At 48.7% G+C, this 19,912-nt stretch overlaps 1 protein-coding gene across 1 annotated transcript in view; it reads left to right on the forward strand.

Moving 5' to 3' along the window:
* The window catches only part of LOC117059128 (solute carrier family 12 member 3-like), a 33,444-nt gene extending 13,834 nt beyond the window's left edge, over positions 1-19,610 (forward strand). The window contains exons 9-27 of the mRNA XM_033170659.1: positions 544-674; positions 1,173-1,257; positions 2,383-2,546; positions 2,687-2,794; positions 4,134-4,257; positions 5,125-5,226; positions 6,613-6,768; positions 7,638-7,737; positions 8,701-8,812; positions 8,938-9,066; positions 10,040-10,146; positions 11,518-11,600; positions 12,374-12,427; positions 12,909-13,013; positions 14,250-14,361; positions 15,865-15,951; positions 17,171-17,306; positions 17,605-17,672; positions 19,157-19,610. Coding sequence (XP_033026550.1) covers positions 544-674; positions 1,173-1,257; positions 2,383-2,546; positions 2,687-2,794; positions 4,134-4,257; positions 5,125-5,226; positions 6,613-6,768; positions 7,638-7,737; positions 8,701-8,812; positions 8,938-9,066; positions 10,040-10,146; positions 11,518-11,600; positions 12,374-12,427; positions 12,909-13,013; positions 14,250-14,361; positions 15,865-15,951; positions 17,171-17,306; positions 17,605-17,672; positions 19,157-19,298 — 2,105 coding nt within the window. The 3' untranslated portion in view covers positions 19,299-19,610. The remainder of the gene's footprint in view (positions 1-543; positions 675-1,172; positions 1,258-2,382; positions 2,547-2,686; positions 2,795-4,133; positions 4,258-5,124; positions 5,227-6,612; positions 6,769-7,637; positions 7,738-8,700; positions 8,813-8,937; positions 9,067-10,039; positions 10,147-11,517; positions 11,601-12,373; positions 12,428-12,908; positions 13,014-14,249; positions 14,362-15,864; positions 15,952-17,170; positions 17,307-17,604; positions 17,673-19,156) is intronic.
* The last annotated feature ends 302 nt before the right edge of the window (positions 19,611-19,912 follow it).

Consider the following 19,912-nt stretch of genomic DNA (forward strand, 5'->3'; position numbering starts at 1 on the left):
TGTATCTTTATCTGATTCCCCTACACCTGACATCAGGTGTGTGCCTTGGCTTGGCCAAAACAGCCTTGCAGGTCAAATGGAGAAGCCTGCTGGGCTAAACGTTCCTCTCGGTAGTGGCGCCTGCCCTGTGGAACACCCTCCCATCAGATGTCAAAGAAATAAACAACTATCTGACATTTAGAAGACATCTGAAGGCAGCCCTGTTTAGGGATGTTTTTAATGTTTGGTGTTTTAATGTATTTTTAACTGTTTGTTGGAAGCCGCCCAGAGTGGCTGGGGAAACTGAGCCAGATGGGCGGGGTATAAATAATAATACATCATTATTATTATTATTATTATTATTATTATTATTATTATTATTATTATTATTATTATTATTATTATCATCACCACCACCACCACCACCAGCAGCAGCAGCAGCACCACCGATTCAGAAATTTGGTTTGACCTGATTATCTCTTTAAAAAACTAGAACATTCTGGTTTTTCGCCCCCACTGGGTTTGAGTAAATCCCCTATCCTTTTCTCTCCTCCTTTTCCAAAGCCAGTAACTTCTTGGACAATATCGGCCCTGAATGGCGAGGCGAAACTGGCAGCTTTTTCGGCATGTTCTCCATCTTCTTCCCTTCGGCTACGGGGATCCTGGCTGGTGCCAATATCTCGGGAGACCTCAAGGTAAATTGTTCCGGGTCTGTGTTTTGCTTTTGTTTAATTTAGTCAATAATGACTTGCATTTATATCCCACCTCTCATCCAGGCAGCTCAAGGGGGTGATGCTGGTTCTCCCCCTCCCCACTTCATCGTCACAACAACCCTGTGAGGCGGTTGCTATACATAACCGTGAGCCCCCACCAGGTCTGCTGGGCCCCAGGAATTGTTTGAATCTGATGCATGTGTTTTTGCTGGCTCTGCCTTTCCCTCGGAAGCCGCAAGCTGGTGTTGCAGCAGCTGAAGGGGGCGAAGGGATGTGTTGTCAAACACCTGGTGGTTCCCAGCTATCTCACCTGGTGGAATGGCTGCTGCTGCGAACAGTTCTGGGAGGGGAGGGACCAAAGGGCAACCAGGTGAAGAAGGCCTTGCTGCCTCACCTCTGCCTCGGAAGAGCACTGAGGTGGAAACGCCCTTGGCCAATCGCAGCCTGCAATTATCGCTCATTGTGCTGTTTCCTCGGCAGGACCCGGCGGTGGCCATCCCCCAGGGGACACTCATGGCTATCTTCCTGACAACCTTGACGTACCTGGCGATCGCTGCCACCATAGGTAAAAGAGCTTCCCTACAAGAATGGTGCATGCCAGCGCTGGGCCAAGACACTTTTGCTGACCCTGAGAGGCCTAGCGGGAAGACAACAAATGATTTAGACCTGTTTGGTCTCCCAGCGATTTAATTTAAAACGTGAACGCCTTACAATGCTGACTCATTCTTACGAAAACACACACCTTTCATTAGAAATATATACAAAACAAACCTCTTCCCTGCCCTCAGGGAAGGAGCAGGGTGCTTTAGTAACTCACTGCCACAGGAATCTCGGGTGGCACATTTCACAGCAACATTATTATCCAAGACTACATACAGCCAGGGCTATTTTTCAGCCGGAACTTGCCGGAACTCAGTTCTGGCAGCTCTCAGGTGGGTGCCATTGCCATTATAAGAGAACAAAGGAGGTGTTCACGGTGAGTTCCGGCACCTCTTTTTTCTAGAATAGCACTGCATACACCTTCTATTTAAACCACACACACACATACACACACCACCCGCTTTTCACTACCCGAAGGAGTCTCAAAGTGGCTTACAATCTCCTTTCCCTTCCTCCCCCACAACAAACACTCTGTGAGGTGAGTGGGGCTGAGAGACTTCGGAGAAGTGCGACTAGCTAGCCCAAGGTCACCCAGCAGCTGCATGTGGAGGAGCGGAGACGCGAACTCGGTTCACCAGATTATGAGTCCACCGCTCTTAACCACTACACCACACTGGGTCTCTTTACCCTTCACAGACCCAGCGCCCTTAACAAACTACAGTTCCCAGAATTCTTTGAGGTGGAGGGAACATGCTTTATATGCATTATGTGCATGGGGCCATAGTCTGGGGTGGAACGTTATTACCTGGTGCCTCCCTGCCTCCATTCCATGTATTAAAGTGGATCAGTGAATCTTCCTTTGACACAGGCAGAGCAATCGTGTCTCCCACGGCACCTGAAGTTAGCAGGATCGCATAGAGGGCTTGTGGCACACTGTACGGCTCAGTCTGCTCCCTGCTACCTGCCCCATAGCAGCTGCTCGACCTCCTCGCTTTCCCCCCTCCCCCGCCCAGCCCATGGGGCTCTCGTGGCCACAAGAAGCCCTTCACCTTAAAAAAATATTAATAATCATGACCTTTCCTCTTGCCAGGCACCTGTATGGTCCGCGACGCCTCCGGCAACATCAACGACACCCTGGCGTCCGCCAACTTCACCAGCGGGGACTGTGTTGGCCGGGCCTGCGAATTCGGGTGGAATTTCACCGAGTGCACCGTGGCTGGGACCTGCGAATATGGCTTGGCCAATGACTACCAGGTAGGGGGAGCCGGTGTTCCCGCCTCCCCTCCCTTGGCTCTCTGTGGGAAAGGATTGAGGCCTTGTAACTGCATCTTGGGTTTACTGGGGTTCTCCTCCCCCTCCCGTAATACGGTTTTGTCGCCTCGCTTGTCTCTTAGACCATGAGCTTGGTGTCTGGGTTCAGCCCCCTCATCACAGCCGGGATCTTTGCCGCCACCCTCTCCTCAGCTTTGGCCTGCCTCGTCTCTGCCCCCAAGGTCTTCCAGGTAATTTGGGGAAAGCATGGTGTGTGGGTGTTGGGTGTGTGGGTGTGTTATACCCAAGCTCTACTTGGAGTTCAAGATGTAAGGAAGGCTGTGGAGGCTGACCCACTGGGCCCCATGGGGCACTGACCCATCAACCTGTCTGCCTGCACCTGCCTTGCCCGTCTTCTTTGCTTACAACTACCCCAGGGGTGGGGACCCAGGTGGCGCTGTGGGTTAAACCACAGAGTCTAGGGCTTGCTGATCAGAAGGTCAGCGGTTTGAATCCCTGCCACGGGGTGAGCTCCCGTTGCTCGGTCCCTGCTCCTGCCAACCTAGCAGTTCGAAAGCATGTCAAAGTGCAAGTAGATAAATAGGGACCGCTCCAGCGGGAAGGTAAACGGCGTTTCCGTGCACTGCTCTGGTTCGCCAGAAGTGGCTTTGTCATGCTGGCCACATGACCCAGAAGCTGTCTGCGGACAAACGCCGGCTCCCTCGGCCTATAGAGCGAGATGAGCACCGCAACCCCAGAGTCGGACACGACTGGACCTGATGGTCAGGGGTCCCTTTACCTTTACCTTTTTACCCCAGGGGTGATCCTGGCTGTCAACTTCCTTCTAAACCCAACACAACTCAAATTACAGGCAACCCCCGCATTTACATGCTTTTCAATACCCGAGCGACTGCGCACACGCACATTGCGCTGAACCCGGAAGTGACCTGCAAACCTTGCCGAAAGAGGCAGGGGCAAAAACAGGCTGTTTGCAGGCTTTTTGGATGGCATTTCACCAGCGCTTGCAGTGCCTCGAAACGTAAACTCCACTTAAATATGGGGGGTTTCCTGTAATTGACCCTGCCTGTCATCAGCTCTAGCAAAACCTTCGGGTTGTTTGTTTGTTTGTTTCATGAAAGATATATATATACTGCTTGATTGTAAAACAAACAAACAAAACTCAAAGCAATTTATGGAAAGATAAAACGAGAAAATCGAATTTGCAGCAGTGCTTTAAAATGTACAAAAGCTAAAATGCTGAAGCGGATCAAGGTTATCTCAACTTTCTAAGGGTCTGGGTGGGCTTGTCTCAACAAGAATGTTTTCAGCAGCTGCCGAAAAGGGAGCCGTGGAGGTCCATGCCTAATCTCAATAGGCTTCGCTGCCTTCCATCCATTCCATTGCAGGGGGTTGGACTAGATGACCCTCAGAGTACCCTTCCAGTTTTACAGTTCTATGGTAGCATGATCCTACCGGTCTCAATGGGCACTACCCGCTGCTGACGGGAGTTTGAAAAAAACTGTGAAGATCTCTCCCATTGGACGTTTCCCTCCTTTCTCACTTGTGCTCCTCTCCTCCCCCCACCCCCAGTGCCTTTGCAAGGACAATCTGTATCCCCTCATTGGCTTCTTCGCAAAGGGATATGGAAAGAACAGTGAGCCGCTGAGGGCCTACGCTCTGACCTTCCTCATAGCTGTTGCCTTCATCCTTATTGGTAAGAGAGACCACCTTCCCTCCCTTATTTATCAGACCCGCAATTTCCACCCTTGAAAGCTATTGTTTTGTGATTGACACAGTGAGCTTCAGGGCTGAGTGGAAATTCTAAACCTGGTCTCCCAGGTCATTGTCCAATATTCTAACCAGGACACGACACTGGCATTTGGGTGTCAGGCCAAGCCATTCCAATTTTCCCAGGCTTTGGGTCATTCGTTGAGATCATAGGGCGGTATTCAACTATGCTGAGTTTTATGCAGAGTGGATCTCTTGAAATTAATGGACCTCACTCAGCCCCGTGTCTTAATTTCAATAGGTCTACACTAACTAAAACTTAGTTGCATAGTACCCAAACTGTTCCATGCTTTCTCTCATGTCTCACGGTGTTCATTTTTTTTAGCAGGGCGGGGATACAATAATCCTTTTTATAATTTTAGGGATTTTGTTCCGTCGTTTTTCTTATATACTTGATTTCCCCCCCCCCCCTTATGAGGGCCACGCTGCTTTTGTCGGTCACTTTGCGACTTTTTGTGTGTTTGGGGTTAATGGGTGTAATAAATAAAATAATAATAAACAAATAGCGCAGACGTGAACGGTCTCCCCCAGGAGGTTGTGGACTGTCCTTCCTTGGGGGCGTTTTAAGCAGAGGTTGGATGGCCACCTGTCGTGGATGCTTTGGCTGAGATTCCTGCATTGCGGGGGGTTGGACTAGATGACCCTCAGGGTCCCTCACAAGGCTATGATTCTATGAAATTAGGGCTAGCTGCTTGAGTAGAGCATACAAGAGAACCCCCTCCACATCCCATCCCCTGTTCTGCGCCAGAACACAGTGCCTCCTGGTTTACCTTTCCTTTCTTTGCCTCTGCAGCGGATCTGAACACCATCGCCCCCGTCATCTCCAATTTCTTCTTGTGCTCTTATGCCCTTATCAACTTCAGCTGCTTCCATGCCACTGTGACCAACTCCCCAGGTAAGGTGGGTGGTGGGCAGGTGGGAGGTAGAAATGGTGTATTGGGGGGGGGAGGGTACGAGGCGGGAAAGAGCAAACATGGACATGCTGGGAAAGACGAATGAACGAACAGGCTGGGCAAACTGTGCCAGGCAGGAACGGGCTGGTCCGCATTGCATTCACAATGAGCTTTTGCCAGGTGAGCCGCTGCCAGGAAGGCTGGAATGAGAAGTGAAAGGGGCAGAGGAAGGTCCTGATTTGGTCCACAGCACTCTCCTTAGGCCACACTGCCTCCCCTTCCCCTTCCCCACCTGAATCTTCCCACTTAAACAGCTTGCTGCGTTTCCTCCCTTTGCTCCTCTTTCCTCAGAGTGAGGAAAGAAAGCTGGAAAAGAGGTTTGTGTATGCAAGGGTGAGAGCAGTGGGGTGTGTGTAAGGTATTTGTGTGTTTTTAGCCTTTATAACAGGGGTCAGCAAACTTTTTCAGCAGGGGGCCAGTCCACTGTCCCTCAGACCTTGTAGGGGGCCGGACTATATTTTTTTTGGGGGGGGGAATGAACGAATTCCTATGCCCCACAAATATCCCAGAGATGCATTTTAAATAAAAGCACACATTCTACTCATGTAAAAACACGCTGATTCCCGAACCATCTGTGGGCCGGATTTAGAAAGCGATTGGGCCGGATCCGGCCCCCGGGCCTTAGTTTGCCTACCCATGCTTTATAATAATAAAACAACAACAACAACAACAATTTATTACTTATACCTTGCACATCTGGCCGGGCCTCCCCAACCAGTCGGCGGCTTCCAACAGAATATTAAAAACACAATAAAACATCAAACATTGAAAACTTCCCTAAACAGGGCCGCCTTCAGATGACTTCTAAAAGTCAGATAGTTGTTTATTTCCTTGACATCTGGTGGTGGGAGGGCATTCCACAGGGCGGGTGCCACTACCGAGAAGGCCCTCTGCCTGGTCCCCTGGTTCTCGCAGTGATATTCAGTGCCTGTCCACTTTTCCCAGAATAATTTTACCATTAGCAAAGGTCTCCTCTCCATATTCTCTTCTCTTCTGTCTTCTCCATTTTATCCTCACAACAACCCTTGTGAAGTAGGGTAGGCAAAGAGAGAGAGAGAGAGAGGCCCAAATTTAACCCAGTGAACTTCATGGCTGAGTGGAGATTTGAGTGTCTTCTGAGTTCCGCACAAGATTCTGGACCCGCATAGCCAACTAGCGGGTGTTTGGAGTGGAATCGGTAGCCTCAAGTACTTTTGGGGAGCCATGTGCGTGTGTGTGGAGTTGTGCTAGGTCAATAATAGGATAAACCAGGGTGACATCTGGGCTCCCTCTCTGTGTGCAATACCTTTTGATCTCGCCTGTGTTCCCCCATCATCACCATCCTCCAGGCTGGAGGCCTTCTTTCCGCTACTTCAGCAAATGGACAGCCCTGTTTGGCGCCATCGTCTCCGTGGTCATCATGTTCCTGCTGAATTGGTGGTCGGCCCTCATTGTCATCGGGATCATCGTCGTGAGCTTGGCCTACACCACCTACAAGAAACCAGGTGAGGGGAGCCAGGTGTTGGATCTGAGAAGCAAAGGGTGGGGTGTGGGTAGAACGTCCCAGATCTCCACACCTCCTTTATAGAAAGAGCTGTGAGAATTATTTATCATTATTTATCATTGTGAGGAGTTCTGTTTCGGACTATACCACATTGCGGGTGCTATGCCTCTTCCGCTTAAGGCCGCGTGTGCCTCGCCAGCGCCAACCACTGGATCCTTCTCAGCTGGAGGAGATTTTACTTCTTAATCCAATTCACAGAATCCCAAAGTATCATACCACGTTGAACAGCCATGACTCCGCCCGCCCCGGGGATAGTTTCTTAAGGGTGCTAAGAGTTGCTAAGGGAACTCTCTCAGAGCTACCATTCCCAGAGTAGTTTAATAATAATAATACCTTTATTATCAATGTACAACCTGTGTACAATGAAATAAAATTTAACAATCAATCCCTCTTCCCTGGGAACTCTGGGAACTGTAGTTCTGTGAGAGGAAGATGGGGGTTTCCTAACAACTCTCAGCACCCTTGACAGACTACACTTCCCAGGATCCTTTGCCTTTAAATGTATCATGCAGCTGGGGCCCAATCAGCTGGTGGCCAGGGCTTGAACAGTACCATGTGCAGCTGCTTTCAAGCTCCTTTCAAGCAGTGTGCTGGCTAGGGCCGATGGGAATTGTAGTCTGAAACTTCTGGAGGGTTGGGAAGCCTGGGCAAGGAGGGCAAATAGCCTTAGGCCAGGCAAGATCATCTCCCTGTGTCCCGAAGCGGATCCTTCAGTGAAGGATACCCCTCTAGGTCCTTCCGGTATCTGAATCCATTGCAGAAGGTAGATATGGACTAAAGCTCTCCTTCATTTCTCTCCCCTGCCCACAGAGGTAAACTGGGGTTCCTCAGTGCAGGCCGGCACCTACAATATGGCCCTGTCAAATGCCGTGAACCTGAACGACGTAGAGGACCACGTCAAGAATTTTCGGTGAGGGAGCTACTTTAGATTATCAAGTGAAGAACAGAAGGCCCGTGAGCCAGATTTCCTTGGTGTTCTGTTCCCCCTTTCTGGGGTGGGGTGGGTGAAAGACCGGGGAGGCACAGCACGATCCCGCGCATCGTGTTTCCTCGGAAGTAGCTCGTACTGGGCTCAATGGAGCTTGCATTTTAGGACTGCGGCCTTCAGTGGAAACTCGGGGTTAAAAATGGTCACACCCACACCATTTAAAGCATGCTTATACAATTTTAAACAGCCACGGCTTCCCCCAGAGTAGTCTCCTTGAGAGGTCCGGAGGGTGGCAACACGAGAATGGGCCTTCTCGGCAGTGGCTCCCCATCTGTGGAATGCTCTCCTCAGGGAAGTTTGCCTGGTGCCTTCATTATACTGTATAGTGGACCTTATGGTTACGTACCGCTCTGGTTATGTAACTTTCAGGTTACGAACGCGGCAACCCCAGAAGTGTATTCTTCCGGGTTTCGTCGCATGCGGAGAAGCGCTCTGCGTACTGCACGCATGTGCAGAAGCGGGCCTCTGGTTATGGATTTTTTGGGGTGCACACGGACCCCCGGAACGAATTAAATCTGTAACCAGAGGATCCACTGTACAACTTTAGGCGCCAGGCAAAAATGTTCCCTTTCAACCAGGCCTTTGGTTGATCTGATTTACATCCTAAGCCCTTTTAAAATGTGTGGGGTTTTTTGGGGGGGATATTGGGTTGTTGGGTTTTTTATGTTTTTTGTGGTTTTATATATTGATTTTATTTTTGTGAACCGCCCAGCGAACCCCGGGTATAGGGCGGTATATACATTCAGTAATAAAATAAAATAAAATCATGGGAACTGCAGTTCGCTAAGGTTACTCAGAGTTGTTAAGAGACCCCCCCCCCCACAGAACTAGAAATCCCAGTAACTAACTAAGTGGCCCCTAGTTACAGCTCTTTCACCTTCCTAGGCCTCAGTGTCTGGTCCTCTCAGGCCCACCCAGCTTCCGCCCAGCCCTGGTGGACTTTGTCAACGCCTTCACCAAGAAAGTGAGCCTCATGATATGTGGGAACGTAGCTGAGGTGAGTTTGCCTGGCCTGAGAGAGCCTTGTGGGGGTTGATGGAAAGAAAAGAGGCCGGGGAAATCTGACGAGCTGGGACGCTGCCATTTTAAATAAGACTGTCCATCTTTTTATTGCACCGTCAGCTGGAAGACTCCTCATCCGTCGAAAGCTACAACGAACAACTCCAGTGGCTCAGCACACGAAAGATCCGCTCTTTCTACAACTTCATCACAATGGGGGACCTGAGAGCTGGAGCCAGGGGCCTCATGCAGGTGGGTGTGGGTGGGTCTTGACCTAGAAGGGTCCTTTTAACGTTGGGAGTGGGGCAGCAAAGGCAGAGGGGGCAGGTCCACACCATAGATTTACAGCGCATCCGACTTCCTCCAGAGAACCCTGGAAACTGCAGTATGTTAAGGGTGCTGGGAATTGTAGTTCTGGGAGGGGGGAAACGACAGGTTCTTAGGGCGGGGCAGCCGTTTGCTTAAAAATGTGCATCAGGTGTGCTTTAAGTGTATGGCACGATCTGTCCAGAGACGTCAAAAAGCATGAAGGGACGGAGGACATTGAGGTGCATAATTTGAGAGAGGAGCTCTTAATTCCTCTGTACGCATGTGGATGCTAGGGTGCTCCCTCACACAGCAAGAGGGGCCAGAGAGTTCACCTTCCTGTCCTTCCAATTCCTGCCCCTCATCGTAAGATGGGTGAGAATGGACCAAAAGCCCCGGGTCCAATCTGGGAATCAAACAAGGAACCTTCAGACCTGTGTGAGGTGAGCCACAGAACTACATGTTGCAACATCTGCCCCTGGCAATTCAGTGTCTGCAGGCCCCTGGACTGGCCTTGCCCACCAAGACTGGTCCTCGGGTCCTCCTGGACCATAAGAAGTTTTCCTGCTCGAGTTCAGTCTTCCTCAAGAAGCAAGACCTGCTGTGCCATCTGGCTTGGCCTCTGGTCCTGAATTCTGCCTCCTTTCTCAACCCTGGTCCCAGGGTTTCCCCTTTGCCCTCACCTTCTCTCTGGTTCTGAAAACTGGCCTTGCTCCTGGTTCTTGGCTCACCTCGGAGATCAGCCCATGATGCCCTCTGAAAAGGATCTCAAGGAGGAAGAAGGGGCAGGAAGAAAGGTCTCTGCTTGGGACATTGAAGAGCAGTTGCCAGGCATAAGGACATGAGTCCTGCTGGATTTCTGTCCTTTATACGGCTACAAGTTAATGGCAGCCCCTGTTCTCTCTCTCTCTCTCTCTAGGTCTCAGGTCTTGGGCGACTCAAACCCAACACCATCGTCCTGGGCTACAAGCAGAATTGGCAGACCGACAGTCCGCAGAACCTGGAGAATTATGTGGGCATAATACAGTAAGGGCAAAGAGGCGACGGGAAGGGGAAGCAGTGGAGGGTTTAGGAGACTGGGCTCAAACGGGTTTCAACAAGACGTACCCGATGCTTAGAGGAATGTGAGTTTGCAAAGCCAGTGGGCTGTATGGCCCATACACGCCAGATGGGAAGACCTCTGCAAGATAATGTTTCCTCCCTTTTATAGCAGGGTTGGGAATGCTCTAGCCTTCTAGTTGTTTTTGCACTCTGTCCATCAGTCCCCACACCCAGCCAGCATGGCCAATGGGAAAGGGTCAGCTGTTCCACATCACGCCTTGGCTTGCCTGGAGGGAGGGAGGTAATGTGTGTCGAAACCTCTGGCTATAGAGTGGCTGGAATGGAGGCACCTGCTTTTGCCTCCGGCCCTCGTCCCACCACTCATATCTGGCCCCTGGAAGGTTGCCCATGAAGCAGTGCGGCCCTCAGGATGAAAAGGCTTCTCCACTCCTGGTTTCAACCAATTCCAGCAGCAGCAAAGAGTCGTATTTGGGTGGGCAGAAGTGCATATAAAATGTCTGGCAATGCTTTTCCTTGGCACAGAGGCAGAGGTGTAGCAAGTGGGGGGCGTAGGGGGCGGCCGACCCATGTTCCATAATGGAGGGGGTGACAAATTATCAAGGAACAATTACTGCCCTACTAGGGCGGTTCATTAAAACCTTTTTTTTATGCCAGCTCCAAAGGTCTTATCTTACTATACTAGGGATTATATAGCTATATATGAAATTTCAAGCATATCGGTTAATATCTTGACCCTCCTCCACCAAAATAGCTGTTTACTTGGCTGTTTTCCTATGTCGTGAAGGCTGAAATTTCAGTTCAGTGGAGCAATTACTGTTCCCAACCCTAACCCTGTGGAAAGCCATCTAATTAGACTTTAATTTGATTTTGAGATGTTTTTAGGAGGTAATTTAATTATTGTTTGATTTTATACCAATGTTATGTATCTGATGTTAGCCACCCTGAGCCTGACTTCGGCCGGGGAGGGTGGGATATAAATAATGTTTTTTATTATTATTACTTGTTATTATTCCTTTGTAAGAAAATATGAAATAATGTAAAACCATTTTTGCAGGGGGGGGTCAATGGGGGGGGGGTTGACAAGAAATTTTCCGCACCGGGTACCACCTGACCTTCCTACGCCTCTGCACAGAGGCCCTGCTTTCTTGAAAGGACTGACTGGGTGGAATCCAACTTTGCACATGTTCAGAGGCACTCTCTTCATGAGTTAACCTCATCAAGTAGGGAAAGACCACACTGACAGCCACGTGCTGTTGAGGATCCCAGGTTCTGTTTGTATGAACGCTGCATGTTAAACTTCACGGCTCTCTCTTCTCCCCCTCTCCCCGGTTGCAGCGACACTTTCGATTTCAGTGCCGGAGTGTGCCTGGTCCGGATGCGCGATGGACTGGATGTGTCGCGGAAGGTGAAAGCACAAGGTGGGTGTGTCCAGGAAAGCGGGAGGGGCCTGAAAATGCTGGAGGCTGCAAAGCCTCCCATCTAGTTCTGGAAGAAGAGGGTGCTTGAAAGAGGGAGGTGACTTCGACTGAAGTGGTGGATCCATTCTGTACTGTACTGTACGTACACAGTATTCTGTACTGAGTATGAATATGTAGCAGTATGATAGGTAAATAAAAGAGAACACACAGATATAAGAAATTATTATAGTAGCAAAGATAGAAGGGTTAATAATCTGAGAGGACGACAAGCGGAACTCAGTGGTGGAGAACGGGAAAATAAGTGTAGAATGATGTATAAGAGAGAGAGAGTTGCGATAAACCAGGAAATGTTAAAATGGTGAAATAGCAAGATTATGGATACATGTCAAGATTTGTTTATATGTTTTGAATTATAATTGTTTTGATTGATTTTTTATGTGTTTTATGGATTTGTATTTTTTGTTTTTAATTTTAATTTTAATAAAGATAATTAAAATAGAAAGAAAGAAAGAAAGAAAGAAAGAAAGAAAGAAAGAAAGAGGGAGCTGTGCTTGGTGGCGAAACGCCCAGCGGCTCTTGTGGTTTCTTCGTTCTTCTCCAAGGCTAGCAGAAGCAAAATAGATTTGGCAAAACAGTAAATGCTATGTCTAAAGAGAGAAAGGGTGGATGAGATGTCTTAATTTGCATCATCCGTTCTGGTGTTGTTGGCTTCTTAGAAAAGCGAAAAGCACAGCCTCGACTAATCCTCTCTTCATCTCCCCCCCCCCCAACAGTGAACATGGGCTTTGAAGACTCGGAAGCAGCGCTGGGCAAAGAGAAGCAGAAGTGTAAGTTGGACGCCTTGAGTGAGGCTGCTCTAGGAAGAAAGAATGTGGTTTAGTAGAATAAGCTAAAGGACTCTCTGAGTAGACAAAGCCCTCATTGCCAGGGGTGCTCTGGTATATATCCCAACTTGGGCTGAATAGGGGTTTGAATGAAGGTGCTCCAGGCCCAAAACTAAGGAGCTTCAAAAATGAGGACTAGAAGCTTAAAACATACTGTTTAATTGTGAATTTTAATCTGGGTTTCTTTTTTTACCGTGTGTTTTAATCACACAGCGCATATTTGAATTGTGGATGTGAATTAATTATGGGTGTTCATATGTTAATGATTGTGCAATTGACCTTTATGCTAGGAAACCACTAAGAAGCCAATTTTGGCACCAAGCCTTAGATGAGTTAATTAACTAATAATGTGGGAGTGCTGGAGGGGAATCGCTGCAAAGGCTCTCTCCCCCCCCCCCTCCAATTCATTTACTCTTCTCTGCAGGTGACAGCTACAAAGTAGTCGGTGCTGACACACACCTGGAAACCTATTTCCAGGGCAACCAGAAGAAGAAAAACATTGACATCTATTGGCTCTTCGATGATGGCGGTGCGTATGGTTCCTTCCCAGTTTAAGTTTGCACCTATCATCATCATCATCATTTCTATACCACCCTTCTGGGCCATTCCATTGTCACGGGTGGGACACTTGGATCATGTCTTTGGGTATTCACACATGTGTAAAAATGTAAATATACATAAAAATTAACAACCAAAATTTAAACTATGTTCTTAATAAGATACTGAACATTTTACTAATTTTTTATTATTTTTATGGATATTTTTGACAATTTTATTAAATGTAAAAGTATTGTCATGGGTGGGACAAAAAAAGGACATGGAGCTTGAGATAAGTTTGATTTATGGAAAAACGCTGTGAGTTGGGAGGTAAATCAGTGATAAACTCAGCATATCTGTTTAAATCAATGTTTATTGGTTACAACTATGCAATCAGAAATCAAGTTTAAGAAATTTAACAATACAAAATTGAGGAAAAAACGCTGTCATGGGTGGGACAATCATCAGAAAACTTTTAACTTGAACACTTCTGTGAAGACTAAATGGGTGGACTTTTGAAAAGAAGGTCCACAAACTAAACTTCTTTTGTCTTTAGCTTTAAAAAAAATTGGTTAGACTACACGTTTGGAATCTTCCTCACTAAAGTCCAGCGCCCATCTAGCATTCTTATCAGGCTCATTTTTCATGGAATGGCCCTTCTTCCAAAGATCACAGGGTGGTTTACAATATTAAAACCACAAAAAAACACATAGCATACTAACAACCAAAGCAACAGCCCCCATGCATAGTTTAAAAGGTCCTAGAATGATTCTTTAGTTAATAACGTGCTATACATCTCAGCCCGCCCCAACTCCGGTTTCCTAGCAATGTAATTTCCCCCTCACTCACTGTCTCCCAAGGAGAGCCCAAACGGTGCATTGTGCCCCCTTTCTAGAGGAGCGGAGGCCTTGAGCCCCATTTCCTTCTGTGGGCAGGGACTTGAGCGCCAAGAAAAGGCTACAGGGGGGCACGCGGCCATTGCTTCTCTTCTTAAATTCAGAATCCATCTGTGTGGGTGGAGGAGCTGTGAGCAGAAAGGGAGAGTTGCGTGCTCCGAGACTCAACAGGGTGGAGACCGCTGCTGTTGCAAGTTGGGTTCCACTAGCGGACTTCCATCTGGTTGGTCGCTGGGAGAAGAGGGTTTTGGACCGGATGGGCCTTTGGCCTGATTCCCTGGGGCTTCGCTTACTGGTACATCTATATGACTTTCTGCTTTCTGCTTCCACAGGGCTCACCCTCCTCATTCCCTACCTCCTCACCCGCCGGAAACGTTGGAGTCATTGCAAAGTCCGGGTCTTCATCAATGGGCAGATCGCAAACGCTGAAGAGCACAGAGAAGAGTAAGAGGCTGGGATTGGGGGCTGGAATAATGAAAATCAAATAAAAATGCTTCCGCTTTAAAGGAGGAGGAGCTGCCGAAGTTTAACGGGGGGGGGGGCTGCTCTAGAACCTCAGGCAAGGTCCACTGGAAGATAGATTGCCCTTTGGTGCCGGATTGTCCCAGGCACTACAAGGGGGTGGACCATAAGTCATTGTTCTGCTTTTTGCCTGTGTTCTCCTTAATTCCAAGCTTTTATCCGTTGGCTTTCTTTTCTTTTTTCCACAGTCAGGTTTTTGACGTATATTAACTCATTATAAACACACACAAGTACATGGGCAAACACAGAAAGTGAGAGAAATTCATGCAGAAGAGAGAATTTTGACAGGTCCATCAGGGGCGTAGCAAGCCTCTGCGCTGCCCGGAGCGGCGGCGGCGCAGAGGCACCCCCCTGGGGGAGGGGCACGGCGCGTGCGTCGTGACGTCGTCGTGACGTCACGACGCACGTGGATGCCGCTGAAAGGGGGGAAAGGGGAAGCTTCCCCCTTCCCCCCCCCAGCGTTTTTTCCGGCCCGAGGGGCGGGCCAGCGAGGAGGGGGCGTCACGCTTGTCCCTGGCATGACGCCCTCTCCTCGCTGGCCCACCCCCCACCAAAAAAAAACACGCTGGGAGGGGGGAAAGGGAAGCAGAGCAGGAGCGTTCAAGCACCTGCTTTGCCTCCCCCTTTCCCCCTTCTAGCGGCTTTTTTTCTGTGCGAGGGGCGGGCCAGCAAGGAGGGGGTGTCATGCCAGGGACAAGTGTGATGCCCCCTCCTCGCTGGCCCGCCCCTTGTGCCGAAAAATAGCCGCTGGAAGGGGGGGAAAGGCGGCATGCCCCCATTCAGGGCCGCCCGGCGGGGCGGGTTGCAGAGGCCAGTCAAAGTGTCACTCGCCCTCCCCTGGAACCCGGGTCGGGCCGCCCCCTCCAACCGCCCCCCCTTGCTATGCCCCTGAGGTCCATCTTTTCACATCATCATGCCACAGGAGCGAGAAGAGCTGCGCTTGTTGACGTTCCTTCTTGTGCACATTTATTATGTGGTTTATTTAAGACACTTTACATGCCATTTAAATTTACGCTGCATTTCTTGTATTTAAGACACTCAACATGCCACTTAAATTTACTCTGCCTTTTATAAAAATTAAAATAGCTTTATTTAATTTCAGACTTCTAAAATACAACCATATCAAATCAACCAATAGAAACAAATAAACAAAAAAATAAAACCATATCATTTGATACGCTGCCTTTCTTTTATTTAAAGTACAAACAAAAATGGGGCAATGAAACAATAAAAATTGCATATATGCAATTTTTATTGCTTCATTGCCCCATTTTTATACAATAAATATATTGTAAAGGGGTAGGAACCATCACAACCACAGTGAAACATCTTCTAACCTTCTGATCTCGAGGTTGGTAGAGAAATACTTGTGTCCCCCCCCCCCCCCACCCATTCCCAATCTCTGTCTTTCTCATTGATTTGCAGGATCCAACTTTTGTTGAACAAATTCCGCCTGGGATTCACCGAGGTCGTGGTGCTGCCTGAAATAATGTGGAGGCCGGAAGAAACAAGGTGAATGCCCCAGGTCCCTCCTCGTTCTCTGCTCCCTGAGATCTTGTCTTTGTCCCACAATCCCTCCGCCCCAGCCTCAAACAGACACTCCTGTTCTAACTCAGCAGCCCTCAAAGCTAGTAGCTTTTTTGTTTGGGTGCAGGGGCCAGGCTATTTCTGCAACATGTCACTGATGCAATAATAGTGGTGGATTCATACCCATCCACACATCATTCTGCAAAGCTTCCCCAGTGCTGTTGCTGCAGGGACACCTCCCTTGCACTGTAACCAGCAGACAGGAGAAGAAGAAGAAATCCCATAATATTTGCAGTATAAAAAAGCTACAGGAAGTTACAGGGTATGCACAGATTGGAAACATAGCAAGATGTCTGTGCGGAAACCTCTGCAGGCGCAAACAGTATTGAAAGTGGGATCATGTGTAACTGCCCCAACAACAAAATGAGTACAAATCATTGTGAAAGTGCAATAAAAAAGGAGGCTTGCCTGGAGGGACATTTAGTGCGAGTTCCTCTTGTTACAATTCTTGCTCACCAGTGACAGTCTAGCAAGGTTGCATATTTTGTGAACGGTGAGCGCTCCACTAAATGGGTGGGGATGTTTTGAAATACACAGCCAGCTGTTACTCAAGTTGCCATTTTGAGCTTGGAATTTTCACCCGGGAGAGAAATAGGACAGAGCGAGAGGATTAGTCATTGTCTACATCTGACGTCACCAGCAGTCCTTAGCTTTGCAGGGAGAAAGAACCTTTTTCTTACTACTGTCCCAAGTGGGTTGGGACATTTCAGGGTCTTTATGACTTTTTGCCGTTTAAAAAACAAAAAAGTCTCACAAATTCAGCCCTCGACTTTCCCCTGCCTCTTGACAGTAACGCTTTGGCGGAACACTTCAAGCAAGCAAAGGCAGACTGGAAAACAGATGTCTAGACCATTTGTATATCTATACATATTTAAAGCTAACCTCTGTACATTCATACATTTTGAAAGCAACAGGTTTGGTGCCTCATTGCTTCTCCCACTTGGGAGTCTGTGCAAAAAGCCTCGAGATTCCACCCCCAAATTGTTCCATAGGCCTTGGTGGTTGTTTCCACTTAAGAATACAGTTCCTTCCTATGGTTTGGGCCCTTCCTCCTGTTTCTCCATTTTGCTCTGCTCTGTCTTCCCAACTTTGGCTTGACTTGTTCCCCTTCTCTCCCCCCCCCCCCATCTTCCTATCATGGCAGTCGCAAAGAATTTGAGGACCTCATAGCTCCCTTCCGGCTCAATGAAGGCCAGAAAGGCCAGGAAACCGTGGAAGAGATGCAAAAGGCAGCGCCGTGGAAGGTCACGGATGAAGACCTCCGAGTCTACAAGAAAAAGGTGGATTTTTGTGTGTGGATTCTGTCCCCAGTGTTTGAGGGTCTTGGCAAGGGGATGCCTTAATTCAGTCGAACCTACCTAATTCGCGCTTCTGAAAACAATGTGCGAACCAAAACAGAGAGCTGTCCTTCATAATCCGAAGTGGTGGGAGTCTTCTGGACGCCGGTAGCTTCCCATTCTGGTTCCAATAGGGCGAAAGAGTCTACTGGGGTTTAAAGGAGCGTGAAAGGGGGAAGGGGTGACCAAAATTCACTTTTAACACGTCTCTGCTCCTCCTTTTCCAACATGGCGTCTTCAGTCTGAACAGCACATGCGTCTACACGAGATACTTCAAGACCACTCTAGGAATGCAGCCCTCATTGTCATGTGAGTCACTCCCCTACTTTCTTCTTCTTCAAACGTTGAGATCCCTGAATGGGGTGGCTTTGCCCCCGTTTGCCCCTGTCCCATGATTCTTCTGCACACACCCCATTGGGTTCCTTCTGATTTCCGACAGAAGATCCACACCAGGTGGTTGAGACATAAGGTAACAGATACAGCCTTCATAGCAATGGGGAACCTGTGGCCCTCTAGATTATCCCATTATCCCTGATCATTGGCTATGCTGATGTGAACCATAGTCAATAACATCTGGAAGGTCACAGGTTCCCCATCCCTGCTCTGGGGCAGGTTTCCCAAACTTAGGTCTCCAGATTTATTTATTTATTTATTTATTAGACTACAACTCCCATCATTTGTAACAATGGGAATTGTAGTGCAGAAACAGCTGGAGACCCGTGTTGCGGAAACCTTGCTCTAGGGGCTTTTAGGCCTGGTGGCAAACTCTCTCAGGGCCCAGGGTGACCCCAAGCAACCAGCTTCTGGTCCCCATTTCTCTGAAGGGTGGGTGAAACAACAGTCATCGTCCCCCATGTTGTGGTGGTGGTGAGGCCCACATATATTCCATTTCTGCCCATGAAGAGAATTCGGCACTGGGTGCAAACAATCAGGAGCTGGTCCAAAAATAATAATAAAAATTCTCGGCTTTCTGAACACAAGTTCCTAGCACGCAAAACTACCTTGACACTAAACATTGGGTCCATCAAGCTCAGTATAGTTCACACTGACCGGCAGCAGCTCTCAAGTTTTTGAACAGGGGACGTTACCAGCCCTACCGGGAGATGCGAGGTATTGAACCTGGGACCTGCTACGTGGAAAGAGGATAATCTACCACTAAGTTCCAGTCGTACCTCTGCTCCTGAACGCCTTGGGAGTCGAATGTTCCGGCTCCCGAACGATCGAAAATCGGAAGTGATTGTTCCGGTTTTCAAACAATGGGGCGTCCGATTGGCTGCAGGAGCTTCCTGCAGCCAATCAGGAGCCGCGCTTTGGAAGATGAATGTTTCAGAAGTCGAACCGACTTCCGGAACAGATTCTGTTCGACTTCTGAGGTACGACTGTATAGCTCTTCCCTGGAATAATTGGTTCCAGAGGAAGGGAACAAGCACCAGTATCTTACAGCAGAAGCCCCTTTCTCTTTCCCTCAGTGCAGAATGTTGGCTGCCATAGGCCAAAACAGGCATTGGGGGCCTGTTTTTAAAGAAAACATTTTTAATGGATTTGTTACTCGCAAGCAGCCCACCCTCTCTCAAGTGCCTTCCCCCCGTTTTATTTATTCATCCCACCTTTCGTCCAAGGAGGCATACATAGGTGGTTCTCCTCTTCCTCCCCACATTATCCTCACAACAACCCTGTGAGGTAGGGTTAGGCTGAGAGGGAGCGACTGGCCCAGTGGGGATTTGAACCCCGGTCTCCCGAGACCTAGTTAAACACTCTTAACATTCTCCCTACCCTCCCTCTGTTTTTTCTAGGAGCCTCCCCGTGGTACGGAAAGGGGCCTGCCCAAGTGCCCTCTACATGGCCTGGCTTGAGATGGTCTCCAAGGGCCTCCACCCGCCAGTCGTCTTCATCAGAGGCAACCAGGAGGATGCTCTCACCTTCTACTGCCAGTAGGAGGCAGCGCTGTATCAACGGAGTGCCTTGCGAGAGACTATTTGGAGCCCCAGTTGTGACACTGCAGCCTCATTCCTAACGCAGACTCCTGAGACAGGCATATTCTGGCTCCGCCACCTGCAAAAATAAGCCAAAGGACTGGTTTCTGTGTCTCCCAAAAGCAGGGACGTGTTCTGAGGGGATTCTGCAACCGAGTGTTAAGTTTCCCCGTTTCCGTTTTCCAGGATTGTACCTGATGGACTTGAAAGCTCTAAAGTACCGATTTCCTGGGGGGTTCCGTGCTTCGAAGCATGGGAGCATCTGTAAATATTAAATACGTTTTAATTATTGTTGGTTAACGACGTCTGGGGCTCCTGCCCTGCGAGTTGCTCTTGGCTTTTTCAAGCAAAGCCGCCGAAATCACACAAAGGGAGCCGCTGGAGAGTGCAGTGCCAGAACAGGTTTTAACACCAGGGACTAGACACTTGATGTTGATGCAGAAATCCCAGGTTGGGGGGGGGGGGAAGGTTCTGTGAATGTAGCAAAGCGGGAGAGAAAAGTGAGTTTAGCAGAGGAATTCTAGAAAGGTGTATCATTCCCATTTTAGAGAATGGCAAACTGAGATCTGGCAAACT

Source organism: Lacerta agilis, chromosome 14 (assembly GCF_009819535.1).
Source record: "Lacerta agilis isolate rLacAgi1 chromosome 14, rLacAgi1.pri, whole genome shotgun sequence".
Taxonomy (NCBI): domain Eukaryota; kingdom Metazoa; phylum Chordata; class Lepidosauria; order Squamata; family Lacertidae; genus Lacerta; species Lacerta agilis.